Here is a 14,617-nt window from a genome sequence, read left to right as displayed (position 1 = left end):
TCAACCACACCGCAAACACTTTTCAGAACACATCTTATTCTCACCCTTTTTTGTTTACCTCCCTCGCCTCCACTCGATTTACGAGTTACTTTTATGTTAGTGCACACTTGCACTACCTTTTGTTTGGACTATTTAGTATTTTTTGTAACTAGAAACATGGATGACACAACATAAATTTATATGGCACAAGTTGTAGTGTTGCTGAAAAAAAAAACTTCCGTGAACTTAAGATGCCCTACATTAATAAACGCTTATGATGCTATATCTCGCAGGTTTACCTTGCGGAAATGATTTTCAAAGAAACTGAGTTTGCTAGCTTCCACTCCGCCAAGTCCGTAATAGAAATGTATTAAACTGTCTTATCCACGAAGTAATTGGTAATGGCCATTTGGGTTTGCTTAAATTAAAGCACTTATGCTCCTTTAACAGTTTACGAGATTACGAAAGTAATTATGAAAACTTGAAGTTTCTTTGTCGGATGTCCCCGGTGGATACCTTAGGGATTGTTATTAGTGTGCTCTACTTGGTGTGAAGATCAGATATCAAACCATGAATGTTTTTCTGCAGTATGCTGCATCTGTCACGCGCAGTTTCACTCAGCTACATCTAAGAAAGTCATGGAGCGTCGGAGCGCGGCCTCACTTGGCTACATTTTAAAATAGTGTTTTATTTTGTTGTAACAAAATAACGAAAACCTGAGATAAGTTTTGAGAACTATAATTACATACATAAGTAGTCATGTTCACCTTCGTTTTATTATTTACTCTCCAGGTGTAATTCAACAGGACAATTTCATGGTAAAGTATTTATTAGATCAATTGTTTTGAACAAATTACAAGACTACCCGAGATAGATTTTACTTGGCAATGCGCATATGAGTTCGTAGTTGACATATTGGTTGGTTATTTTTAAACAAGAAATTATAGCGCGAAATTCGTGCCCTACTAAAATTAACATATACAGATTGATTATCTTCTTTTTTAACCCCTTTACTTGACTAACTACCTATTACAAATCCGAAAGTGTCTTTACTGACCGTTGTGAACCATTACAAAATCTGAAAACTTTATTTAAATGAGTAGACGAAAAAACCTAGCCATATATCGTATCCCGTAAAAAATGACTACAACTCCCATATTAGATATACTTGTAAAACGTTAAATAAATTTGGTTAATATGGAGTTAAAAGTCGTTATTAATAAGATTGTTTCAACATATGTGATCATAAGTAGTTATCGAAATAGTATGCCATACCATTAACTTAAGTGCACCATATGGCAAGTATCGAATCATAAAGGCGTACATGCAACTTAGATTATAAACAAAAATATTACAAACGCTTGAGTAGTAAAAAGGCTCCGATGTATCACCGAACCCTTTCAGTGTGTATTCAGTAATTGTTAGGAAATAGAGGAAATGATCAAATTAATATGGTCTTCCTGTTGAAATATTCTCGGTAAACAGGAATTCAAGTTGCAAAATAAAAATTTTATTCATTTCTTTCCGCAAGAACAAAGTTAATACCAAAAAGATAACTAACCAAACTAATGGTAACCTAGCTCAAAGCAAAGCAACGTGAACCCCAACTAAAAATTACCTAAAAAACTCAACCCATACCTACCCAAGATGCGGACGCATCTCATAGTACACATGGTCTGAGGCCTCATTATACAATTCAAAATAAACCTCATAATACCCATCATCACTAGAAACATCTATAATTCGGCCAGTCCACCAACCATCGTTGACGAACACGTCTACAAGATCATACAAACTGAAATCAACCCCATTGGCCATATCTGCGCAACTGCAATCACATCCCTTAACAGCCGAAGACCGTCAGAATTCAAAAGATGGTGAAATTCAACTTAAACTTCAACATCACCCAACAAATACACAATGGTTGCAAGTTAGAACGAACCGAAAAAACCGGGCTCCAACACAAAAGACTTAAAAAAAACCCGTAATTCTCACGGGTCCCAAAACTAGTTAAATAGTTAAATAACCAACCCCAATTTTTTAAATTTTCTAATTTGTGTTCTAAAAATCTAACAATAAAAAAAAGTCTTTAGTATGGGACCCACGTGTTTTTCAACGCAAGATAAGCTTTTAGCCGTGAATCTTTGACGACGTTAAATTGTAGGTCCTTAACTGTAAACTCGCATAGTTTAAATCCTTAACGGAAAAAAATGTCATAGTGAATTTTTATTCTCTTAATAGTAGAGGGATGACGACGGTTGATTACGGTTTACTTCTCAACCGTCGTCTCTCTAATACATGTTTCCAAAAATGTCAGAGTTAATCGCTCAACAATCCCTTGCCCTACCCCATTCGTTCCCTTGCCTTACTCAAAAGCCAACTACCACAACTTCCATCGCCGCCGGCCACCACGCACTTGTCTTGACGCGAACCACCACTATCGAATCCCCCTCCGTTATATCCCAACCGGCAACCACCACCACAGGCACACTTCTTCTGTCACCACCACGCACAGCCCGTCGCTGGATATCCACGCCGTCGCTAGCCACCGCGTCAAGTCACCATTTCCGGCCTGTAACCTTCTTACTTCATTGGTACAATTTCTACTTTGCATTCGATTCGATTTGTTAGCAGTTATTACTCCACCTTCCCTTTTTGATATTTGTGTTTTATCAATGGAGTATTAGTATAAATTTTGAGAGATACAATTTGGTGATATAAATTTTTTATAGCTGTTAGTATAAATTTAGTGTATTTTGTATTCGATTCGATTGTTAGTAGTTGATTGCGGCCAATTTCATAAAGTATATCATTTGCTTGAAAATTAATCGTACTCAATTATGTCATGTTTTGTGTGTTGATGTGCTTCTGATTAATTTAGATCGAGTGGTTTTGATAGTATTTGGTTGTGAAGAATACAATATGTTCTAAATTTACTAGGGTAAATATTGTAGCCAAGTACTCACCCAAACATATAGGCGTCTCTTATCATCAGGCTTCGGTAGAGGACAACTCTCCCCTAAGACCGTCTTTGTATAAGACTCATTATCGATCTGTCAAGACCGTTGTTTGCGAAGACGAGTTCTGATTGTGGATTCACTGCTGATGCTGTTGTAAGTGCAATGCTTGCATTACTTCTTCTCCTACCTCTTGAGGAAATGGCTTTGAGTGCTACGTACTGGAGTTAGTAATGCAAACCAAATTAAACAGGTATCTATAGTTGCCATAGTGTTGCCGCCTGATCCCGGTCGTTGCAAAACTACAAATGCAGCCTGGTTTATCTCTAACTACAACTGTGGTAAATTTCACACCCTTTATAAATCATTCTGATGCAGTGTTACGAGCTCGTAGCCTGATATTAAATACCAATGGGTACACAGTTTTGATATTTTGTGTTTCACTTTTCCATTTTCTATTCGCATTTTGAGGTGTGTGTTCACCCATAGACGGTTCTAAAAGATGATTCATGTCAGCCGACCCCAATTCATTTTGGGATTAAGGCTCTGATGTTGTTGTTGTTGTTTTTGCGTGCACCTTAGAAATCCGGAAAAAGATTGGATTATATTGGCATAAAAAGAGGAGGTGGTGATGTGAAGAGAGAAAAAAGAAGTTGATGGAATGAACCTGGGAAGTGAAAGAGAGCTGGTAACACACTATCGAGAGTTACAAAAGGTCAGGTTATTTCAACTAAGAACTTGTAGTCTCATCATCTCATGCCAACTTAGTCTGTATGCCTTATTTATATGAACAATACCAAGTTACTTAAACTTCATTTTGAAAAATGGCACATTAAATTTCTAATCAATTAGGCATTTAAAGTATGGCACAAAGCATAATTCGCAACACATTTAGAGAAAGTCCGTCACTTTTGTTAAGGCTATGGCATGTACGGGTTGTGAAAGGGGTTGAAAGTTTATTTTTGCTCCATATTATGAAGGGTATGTACCATATTTTTCATACTACTATTAATTATATTATTTGATGCCACTGATTATACGATGTGCTAATTATTTTATTCTATAAATGGTAGTAAAAATTGAATGTTGGCTGCTCTTAATCCAACGGAAAGTGTAGTGTGATTCAGTTGGAAGTTTAGAGCCTTGTACATTTTTCAAGGGTACACTTATTATGTAAGTTAAGCATGTATACGATTTAAGAAATTGCAATTATTGCATAAATTTTACATTTGTTTTAATAAATTAAATACTGCCTCCGTTCTAAAATAATTGACGTTTTCAATTTACGAGGTGAGCCTTTGAATTCAATTTATACAAAAATATATTGGTCGGAAAATTATAAAAATTACACCATAAAATTCCTAATGAATAGAGCTTTAATATGGAATCCGTTTCTAAAATGGGCGATTTTCACTAATTATTTAACGGAATAGGTCGATTCCCAAAATAATTGTCGAAAATGGGTCCACGTAGGCTTGGAATTTACGAAGCTATGGTCAACGGTCAAATCGCCACAGCGCTTGGCGACTTACTTCGAAGACATATTTCTCACCTTCCCAGTTTCATAGCCCCAAATCAGGGGGAAAAAAAAAAATTAGGCCAAGTAGCCAGCCCCCATGGCTACTTTAGGCCAAATCGCCAGCCCCATGGCTACTTGAATCTGAGTTGGCCCAAACACTGCCCATTCAAGTCGCCAAGGTGCATGACGACTTTAGGCCAAGTCGCCAGCCCCCATGGCGATTTTATGCTCAATTATCATAACAGCAAAATTTAGGTTTGGTTGCAATTTGGGTATGGTCGCCAACCGAGATGGCGACTTAAATACAAACCTAGGTTCGGGTATGACGTGGACCCATTTTGGGTAATTAATTTCAAAGTCGACCCATTTCGTTAAATAATTAGTCAAAATCGCCCATTTTAGCAAAAAATTCTTTAATATGGGTATACATTTCAACATATTTGGTCATATATTTTGAGAAATATTGAAGAGAAAAGTCATTGTCTCGAAAAGTGAGAATGATAATTAAAAAAAAACAGAGGGAGTATGATTAAGCCAAGTTTATGATATATATTTACGATAGGTCTTGGTATAGACAGGTGGGGCGAACAGACGGGTAAAGACCTCTAATAAAATGGGTAGGGGGGACAAGGTGGGGCACCCCCCATGTGCTTCCCACTTTATGGCAAATGGGTATTTTGTGAGGGGAAGTGGTATCCGTCTATACGTATAGACGGATAGTGTCCGTCTATAATGAGAATTTGTGTAGTATTATTCATAACACGATTAATGACTGCTTATTTGGTGAAAAGAACCCGTGTTTATGTTGCTAGAATGGTGGTGTTTCTCATTATCTTACATGGCTATGCAGCTAATCTGAGAGCCCTTGTGTGTTAAGCATTACGGAGTATTAGAAATTTACCTGAACTCTAAAAAAGACAACTAAAAAGAATGGGGATTGACTTAACTGTTTATTTATTTATTTAGGCATAACCGACACTACCAAATTGACAACGAATTGGACCCAAACCACCAATACAACAATGTACAAACTCAATGCGATTTTTCTAGTAATGTGTATATATAGTGTAATAGAATAAGATGAAATTTCGTTTGACGATAAAACCGAAATCCATTATTTGTTTATATATATAGGCAATGAGGTAGCATTATGGCACATTGGCACTAGATATTACTCCCTATGTCCTGGTCATTTGTTATCTTTTTTCATATTGGGGTGTCTCAATCATTTATTGTTCTTTCTATTTTAAGAATGAACTTGATAAGCAATTTGATCATTCACACTCACTTGTAATTTAGTAATTGGCTCATTTCTCTTTCCTTGGTCTTTGTGCCAAAATCAAAGGACAACAATTAACTGAGACGGAAGGAGTAGATAGTAGTCGTAGTTGGAAGGTTAATTAAAAAACAAGAAAGTTGATGAACCTTTTAAGGCCGGAATAGAGTATGATTCGTCTTGACCTTAATTTTTATATTCGTCGTGTTCTATATGTTCAATTATGAGTTAAGAACACTGCTGGTTCTTAGTTTGTAGGTAATTGCTTATTATTTGCATGCATTACTTTATGAACAATGAGGAGTATTTATACAAGAGACGACATTAACAATACTTTTATCTCCTAGATTATATAGTTATCTTTTATTGTTTGGGTTTATTGCTTATAACTTACAGTTGACGTGGTTTCTATTTTCGTGTCGTACGCAGCTCTTAGGGATCATCTTATGTGGATATTATGCTTCCCAAAATATGCTGGGCATTATCAGAGGATGATACATTGATATTATTCCAAACGTATGTCTTTTGTTTCTTTTATTTTTAATCATTACTTCATTTTAGATAAATTACAGGTTATGATATGTATATAATTTTAGGGTGTTGCTCTTTCACATACGCCTTTTACTCTTTCATATATTTTTTTTCATAAAATTTCCATACTCTACCCTTTTCCTAAATCTAAACAAACTAGGTATTTTATATACCATTCTCCCTAAAATTAAAACCTAATTCTTCTAAAACTTGAACAATGGATTATAATTCTTCAAATTCTTCGATTAATGAAGTAATACTAATTTGTTTAGCAATTATTAAAAGTTGTTTATTTCTTATTAATTATTTGACCTAAAATTGGGTTTATAATCTAGATTGAAGCATCTCTTGAAAATGATGGCTTAATGCCGTGATGCTCGTCTTTGTTGACTGGTTACCTACACAATGATTTAGAATTCAAGATATGTTCCCTTTCTCGGTAAAATGTAGCCAAAGACAAGACTAGCATTAGTCAATTTGTATGATAGGAAAGTTTGCTTACTAAACGTTGTGCGGTGGTAGCCGGACTCGGAATCGCAGGGGGATGGGAGGGGAGTGCGGCAGTTGCAGGGGGAAGGGAGTCCGGTGCACGGGTGGCTGGCCAAGGTCGGAGCAGGAACTGGTGTCGGCCGAAGTGGCGGGGAGTGGGGAGTGCGGCCGGCGAGATGGTGGTTAATGGAGGTGTGTGGTGGTTAATGGAGATGGATGGGGGTGATTTAATGGTGAAGGGGGATTAGGGAAGGGAGAAAAATAATTGATTGGGGAAAAGGATGAAGAAATGACAAGGGTAACCTTGTAAATTACGTATGTGAAAGAGTAAAAGGTGTATGTGAAAAAGCAATACCGAAATTTTAATTGTATCTTTTGGTTACTTATATGTAGTTCATGCTTAAAGCCCCCATGACGTACTCAGTTTAGCAAATTGATGATATGTGGGACATTTAGGCTACATATGCATTATGGTTTGAGGCGACAGTAATTGATGATAATGTTTAAATTATTTACGACCACTTGGATGTTAGCTAGATAGCTTAAGTAATAGTGTGTGGATGGAAGAACTCGTGTTTAGTGCTTGGATAAAACGATCAATTATCAATAGTTTGTATTTTGAGGGTTGAAACTTATTTCATTTTATCCGGTTGGATTTAGATTATTATTGTAAAATGTGTTGGATTTTTTGAAATGTAACGGCGGTTTTTGAGCTAAACGACTATTTCGTATGGGGCATGAATAATGTATTTTTTTTAAATATAATGGTGAACGATCACGGATTTATGCGAAAATGGTGCTAAATATATTTATGGATTGCGTGCTAAATTGATTTCGTAGTAGATGAAAAGACGACGGTTCCTTGATAAAGCGTGATGTAGATGTGCAAAAATAAGGAGCGCCATGTCTGTAAAACAAGGCGGTTTAGAGAGCGAACCGTGCTCTTATAAAAATAAAAGAAGACGGCTTCAACCTACAACCGTCCTTTTATTAATAACTGATAGGAAATATAGTATATGTCGAGATATCGACATCAATTAATTTGGGAATACGGTATATGTGAATATACCATATAGAATAATATATTATTATTTAGTATAATGATAGATGAACCAACTCAACCAAAACTTTAAGGTGATGGTTGAGGCCCAACTATTATAAATATTCCTATTACGCTCCCTCACTCAAATGCCTGTTGGGCTTGAAGAGTGGTTAGTTGTGCACCGGGCTCCCCCGTACCGTGTGCTGGGTTTCCACTTCGAGTTTTTGAGGAGTTTTGAGGTTGTCAGGATTTGAACCCGTGACCTTCGGTCACACTGGCTCTGATACCATATTAGAAATAGAGAAGGGGAGAGAATTCATAAATCGTTTGTATTATTCAGTTATAATGTTTCTAACGATTACAATAACACGTTTATATAATACTAGCTAGGATATTCTAATTTTGGTAAGACAATATTTCTTATACCAAATAATAATATATTATTCTATATGGTATATTCACATATACCATATTCCCTAATTAATTGATGTCGATATCTCGACATATACTATATTTCCTATCAGATGCGGGGAGATTAGGTTATTGTGTGTGCTACTAGGGTCCATAATCCAGGTGACTTATATATAGTTTTCTTAGTCTAATGCGCCCATCATGCATTAGCAAACCTAATGGGTATCTACACTTAGACAGTTGATTGACCCTTACTTTTTAAGACGTAAATAATCCCGTATTTAATAAACCATGGTGGATCACTATATATTTGGGCTAACTTTAACTGATAGCGCATAAACACAATTTATCGAATTAATATTCGTTCACATATATTATACTACTACAAAAAAGGCCAAAGAGAACGGTTAAAAACCGTCCTTACTGCTTAAACGAACCGTCCTTAAATGACCCGTCCTCGTTGCCTTAGAGGACGGTTGGCAAAAAGTCCAACCGTCCTCTTTTGTTATTATTAGGATATTGGGCCTATACTAGGCCCGGCTACCATTAGGGTTGACCATTTTAGGGTTAGGGTTTTCATTAAGTTGGGAGGTATTATAAATACCTCACCATATCGATGTAAACAACAACTATCAATAATATAATCTCCCTTATTATCGTCTCCCTTCAATAATCCTAATATGGTATCAGAGCCTCTTTCTTAAGGTCTCTAGATACGCTTCCGCCTTCTTGCCGGTGGGCAATAACCTACGATGGCCACCGATGAAATTTAATAAGAAAAAAAAAACTCTCAAAATATCAGTGCCGACAATTGTATGCGCATACAACCATATTCATTCATTCAGAATTCAGATGATTTTTTTTCATCTCATCATTACTTATTGAAAGGATGACTGATGATGAGGTGCTAATGTTGTGCGCTGTGTTTCGACTTTTGTCAATTTTCCATTTTTTTTTACCTAGAATAAATTGCCCAAACCTAAAAAAACAATCGTGATTCTTCTCTTTCGAAAATCATCAATTATGACAAAGGTAGCACTGAAAAAAAACTGGCGAGTTACGCATTGAAGAAAACTACTGAAAAAAACTGACGAGTTACGCACCCAAAACGACTGGCGAGTTACGTAAGAAATTGTCTAGCGAGTCCTATACGCACCCAAAAAGAAATGTCTGGCGAGTCCTATACGCAATATCTACTGCCTTGCGACGATGAGAAGTTTTTCGTAAAGAAGATTCGTGAAGATTTGAAAATCCATGTTTTTATTTTAATTATTATCTGCTAGTATTTTTCTTGTTCTCCAATCGTAAAGTTCGTAATACACTGCCTTTACGATTGCGGGAGGGTATTAGGATATTGGGCCTATACTAGGCCCGACTACCATTAGGGTTGGCCATTTTAGGGTTAGGGTTTCATTAAGTTGGGAGGTATTATAAATACCTCACCATATCGATGTAAAACAACAACTATCAATAATATAATCTCCCTTATTATCGTCTCCGTTCAATAATCCTAATATGGTATCAGAGCCTATTTCTTGAGGACTCTAGAAAATCGCTTCCGCATTCTTGCCGGTGAGCGAAAACTTATGGCGCTCACCGGCAGGATTTTCCAACAATTCGTTTAGTTTTTTTTTTTTTTTTTTTTTTTTTTTTTTTTTTTAAAAAAAAAAACATCAAAAAATCCCCTAATTGTGTACGACACCCTGTGTCTTCCCCTCATCTTGATTTTAGCCAATTGGTTATCTTCAGAGTACCCTGATCAATGGCATCGAAAGATTCCAAAAATAACTTCTTTTGAATTTTGATTAAAAAATTTCAAATTCGTTTAAGGTGGTATTAAACTGACTGGCGAGTTACGCACGTATAATCACCATGATGGTGATCCAAATGTATATGGCGTTCGAAAAACTTAGCGTTCTCCAAATCTTGAAATTGACGGATAATTTTCCGTTTTACTGAAATTTGTTTAGGTTCGATTAGTGTTCCTAACAAATTATTTGATATTCGACAAGTCCGAAAAACTTAACGTTCTTTTTCGAAAAAATTTCTAGCGAGTCTTATGCTCGTTTAGCTTACCACCTTGCGAGGATGAAGATGATTAATGAGAATTTTTTTCTAAGACGGGCTTTTATAACAAAGTAATAAACGAAATAGGTGCGTTTTCAAAGTTATTGTCAAAAATGGGTCCACGTAGGCTCGATTTTTGCGAAGCTGGAGAAGAGCTCAAGTCGCTCACCGGGAGAGCGACTTAACCCTTTGCTATACACGCGAGTTTCTTCTCTTCCCCTACCCCGTCATTCATTTCGAAAAAAAAAATCCCCAAATGAAAACCCTAACTCTATTCACTACTACAAATCCAGGCAACTACAACGCCCCTTTAACAACGATTATTCACGAAAATCACAATAGACGTTGTAGAATGTATGGCGCGAATTTTACTAAAATCAATTACAACGGGTATGGTTATAAAAACCGTTGTTATTAGTTTTAACAACGGGTCACACATGCACAACCGTTGTTAATAATTTGGCGCAAAATTGGCGCAAAGTTAGTGAAAAGTAATCACAACGGTTATTTTTGAAACCCGTTGTTAAAACTTATTTAACAACGGGTGTTTTTTACAACCGTTGTTAAAACATATTTCACAACGGTTGTTGTTTAATAACCGTTGTCAATACCTTCCATACTATAAACCACACAAACACAAGTCTGCTGCAGCCACAAAACACAAACCTTAATACACAAACACAAACCCAAAGAAAGACAAACACAAACACAAAACACACACTTTCTCATCGTCTCTTTCTCTCTTTCTCATCGTCGCTTTATCTTCTCGCCGTCACTGTTGATTTCATCGTCTCTTTACGTACGTTCTGTAATTATCAGGTTTGTTTCTAATTATTTCATTTCCATCTTCTTTGGCGTCCTTCAGTACGGATCGAGCATGTTTTAGCAGTTAGGGTTTGGAGAATATATTGAGATAATGGAAATGCATGTTAGTTGAGATAATGCAATGTATTTATACTAATGTGTGGGTTGAGTTGTTTTTTAATTAATATATATGTTAGGAAGTTGTGCCATATATGTTAGGAAGTTGTGCCATAATCAGATCTTGATGATGACTGATAGATCTATGGAGTTGAAAAAATGGAAGCAAATCAAACAAGCATAACTCAACACTTTCAAAATGATCATTTCATTTAATTTTAAACCAAATACATTACAGCAATTATCGTAAAATCAAAAGATGTATAATAAGCGGAACAACCCCTGGTTAAGCGTAAAAACGCTTCTCAACCTCGCCACCAATCACGCCACTCGGTATACCGCTAACTTCCGGGGTCATTGGCTTCATATTTTGCAATAACAGATTGAATATATGCAAGGACACGACTTGCATGTGGAGATAAGGTTGGAAGAGTACAACTCAACATATCTCTGGCTGCGACCAAGTTGCATGAATGTAACAGTACTAGGGTATGAAGATGATGATGATGATGAGGCTTTGTTGACAAGCGGATCGCTTCACGCCTCTTAATCCAATAATTCCGTTGATGTTCAAGGGATGCTTTGATTAATGGGTGTTGATCGGCGGAAGCCCTACGAGAACCTTCCCATCATCTTCAATCGTTTGTGTAAGCCATTCTTCGTTGTTGATAAAATTAGGGTTCATTGCCATGTTGTTTCAATTAATGAATGTTAGTAAAGGATGCTTTAATATGTTGGTAAGGGATGCTTTAATATTTATAGCTAGTAATATTTAATTTTTTTTTTTTATTTTTTAAGAACAAACAACAACGGTTATTTACAAACAACCCGTTGTCTTTAGTTATAACAACGGTTTTGTATATTAAAACCCATTGTTATAACTTTCCCCCCAAAATTGAGTCACACTTTCCACAACGGGTTTTTATATTTAAAACCGTTGTTAATAGTTTTAACAACGGTTTCCGTAGGAAAACTAACCGTTGTTAAAACCTTCTACAACGGACGCTTTAACAACGTCCGCTTTTTTATATAACAACGGTTTTTGACCGTTGTTATAGCCTGTATCTGTAGTAGTGATTTATTCGATTTTTCCCCCAAAATCAACTCTAAATCAGTCAATTGGTTTGATTAAAACACAATTTATTATTCTCTAAGCCATATCAAACAAATATTTGGGTATTTCTTGGGCAAATTCGAAACATATTGAAGGTATTAGCTTACTTAGTTTCTTAATTAGTACTTGATTAGAGTAGCTATTTACTCTAGTTTTTGATTATTATTCCATATATTTCATGTTTGTGTTGAATTTAGGTGGTTGTTAGTGTTGTAGTTCGATTTTTTTTAGTTATAGCTATGGAGAGGAGTCATTTTCCCTTATTGTGTTATTGGGATGGTGAAATAGTTGAAGGAGATGGGTGTGTAAGCTATGTAGGTGGAAATGAGTCTTTTATTTTTGCTAATAGTAACATGAGCTTCAATGATCTCCACAGTGAGATATACACAACCATTGGTCTTGATAGTAGTAAGTATAAATTAGTGTTGAAAATGAAGTTTCCTAGTCTTGGATGTTTTAAGGTTGTTTCTCTCAATAATGACCGTTCTTTACAAGCGATGTGGGCTAGTATATGTCATTCAAAGGCGGGATCTATGGACATTTATGTTGAGTTGGTACCAATTCAACAACCTCAAGTGAGTAATGCAAATGTAGTACCGAATGTGTCTTTTACTAGGATGTTAAATGACAATAATCTCTTTCTCAATAATTTTATGTCACCCACGCATAATGTACAAGGTTTAGGGAGTGATGATCGGTATGTGTCATTGTTAACAAATAATATCGGAGTAGAGGTGGGTGACGGTAATATTCAAGGGGATGAAGTTGAGGATGATGTTGATTTAAGACTAGAGAATGCTAGTGATGAGGATGATGAGGATGAGGAAGACATTGATCATGTGTCTTCCACTGCCCCAAATCCGGAATTCACTAGTATTTCTAAATTTGATGAAATACAAGGGAATAATTAGGCTAATTGGAAAAATGTTGTCCCATATGATGTTAGGGGAGAGTTTTCTGTTGGTCAAACATTTCCTAATAAGAGATCTTTGACGGAAGCAATTACATCGTATAATTTGAGGGTGAATCAAAGTTTCAAAATTCATGAGTCAAAGCCTCACACTGTGACATACAAATGTGGGAGAAGATCTACATCATGTAGTTGGACATTAAGAGCACCCAAAAAAAAATTGGTTTCCGATGCATTTACTATTGTGAGATACAATGGTGGTCATGAGAGATCATGTGTAGGAGACACCATGCCTATAGACCACCGAAACTTGAGAAGAACTTTCAGTAGTAATGCCATTAGGAATATTGTGGAGGCAGACTGGGGGTTGACGGTAAATGCAATTATTGAAATAATAATTGATAAATATAACTACAAGATCACTTATATAAAGGCATGGAAAGCTAAACAAAAAGCTCTTGCCGACATATTTGGTGATTGGGAGTTATCATACCAGTTGCTTCCTCGATTCTTTGAAGCTCTGAAGGAAGCTAATCCCGGTACTGTTGTTCAATTTGTAAATTATCCAACTGATGATCCAAATGTTGTGATATTTGGCCGGGTATTTTGGGCTTTTGGAGCATCAATCAAGGGATTCCCTCATTGTCGCCCTATAATTACAATTGATGGGACTCATTTGTATGGCAAGTATAAAGGTGTGCTTATGATTGCTATGGGTGTTGATGCCAATGATCAACTATATCCTCTTGCTTTTGCCATTGTTGAATTGAAGACTACGGAGACATGGTCTTGGTTTTTGGCATGTATAAGATGTTTGGTTACACAACGAAGTGGTCTTTGTGTAATATCTGACAGGCATCCAGGCATCATGAAAGCCATGAATGAAAATGGGAGTGGGTGGGTGTAGATACCTCATTTCTGCACCTCTCGCAAACCACCCGGTGATGATTGGGCCGCATGTTTGGTACGCGGAACGATTTGTGACAGTTCGTAAGTTTATCGTCAAGTGATTGCTCAAATACTAATATCTACCTCTTAGTTGTCATCTACGTGCCGATACGGTCGTTTTGACAGTAATTAGAGTACATTTGGAGTCCGGGCCTAAAACCGTCTCCATTTTCTGATAACCGTTAAATCCCGAATCGGAATGTTCTGGAATGTTCCGGATATTTCTATTCCATATTTTATAATTATTTCACAATCTTTATTCTTTGGTAAACAATTTCCCGTAATATTCATTCAAAATATTAAGGAAAATCAAATTATTCCGTCCTTCTATAACTTAAACACGAAAATCTTTCTTCCGCAGGAGGAAACCACTTGGGAACAGACGCGGCAGTCTTTGCGCCTCTTCCAAGAGACGCAGATGATTTGCGCCTCTTCCCAGTCCTTTCTCTCGCG

General features: G+C 36.4%; 1 protein-coding gene and 1 long non-coding RNA gene across 2 annotated transcripts; both read left to right on the top strand.

Moving 5' to 3' along the window:
* The first annotated feature begins 2,269 nt into the window (after nt 1–2,269).
* LOC141638370 (uncharacterized) lies at nt 2,270–6,408 on the top strand. The gene is made up of 3 exons (XR_012542072.1): nt 2,270–2,573; nt 3,519–3,651; nt 6,161–6,408. It is a non-coding gene; the product is annotated as an uncharacterized LOC141638370 (long non-coding RNA).
* Nucleotides 6,409–12,545: 6,137 nt separating this feature from the next.
* On the top strand, nt 12,546–14,123 carry LOC141638281 (uncharacterized). Its single transcript, XM_074447688.1, has 2 exons — nt 12,546–13,147; nt 13,253–14,123. The coding sequence occupies exons 1-2, from the start codon at nt 12,546–12,548 to the stop codon at nt 14,121–14,123; spliced, it is 1,473 nt and encodes a 490-aa protein (XP_074303789.1).
* Nucleotides 14,124–14,617: the final 494 nt, after the last annotated feature.

This window comes from Silene latifolia, unplaced genomic scaffold, assembly GCF_048544455.1.
Source record: "Silene latifolia isolate original U9 population unplaced genomic scaffold, ASM4854445v1 scaffold_20.1, whole genome shotgun sequence".
In the NCBI taxonomy this organism is placed as follows: domain Eukaryota; kingdom Viridiplantae; phylum Streptophyta; class Magnoliopsida; order Caryophyllales; family Caryophyllaceae; genus Silene; species Silene latifolia.
Note: the sequence above shows the minus strand (reverse complement) of the source record. Positions and strands in the feature narration are given on the sequence as shown.

What these genes read in the sequence shown, in the direction of transcription:
- LOC141638281 (XM_074447688.1), top strand. Translation starts at nt 12,546, where the DNA reads ATGGAGAGGAGTCATTTTCCCTTATTGTGTTATTGGGATGGTGAAATA. An exon ending in GAGGAAGACATTGATCATGT is followed by an intron (nt 13,148 to 13,252) that starts GTCTTCCACTGC and finishes ATATGATGTTAG; the next exon opens with GGGAGAGTTTTCTGTTGGTC.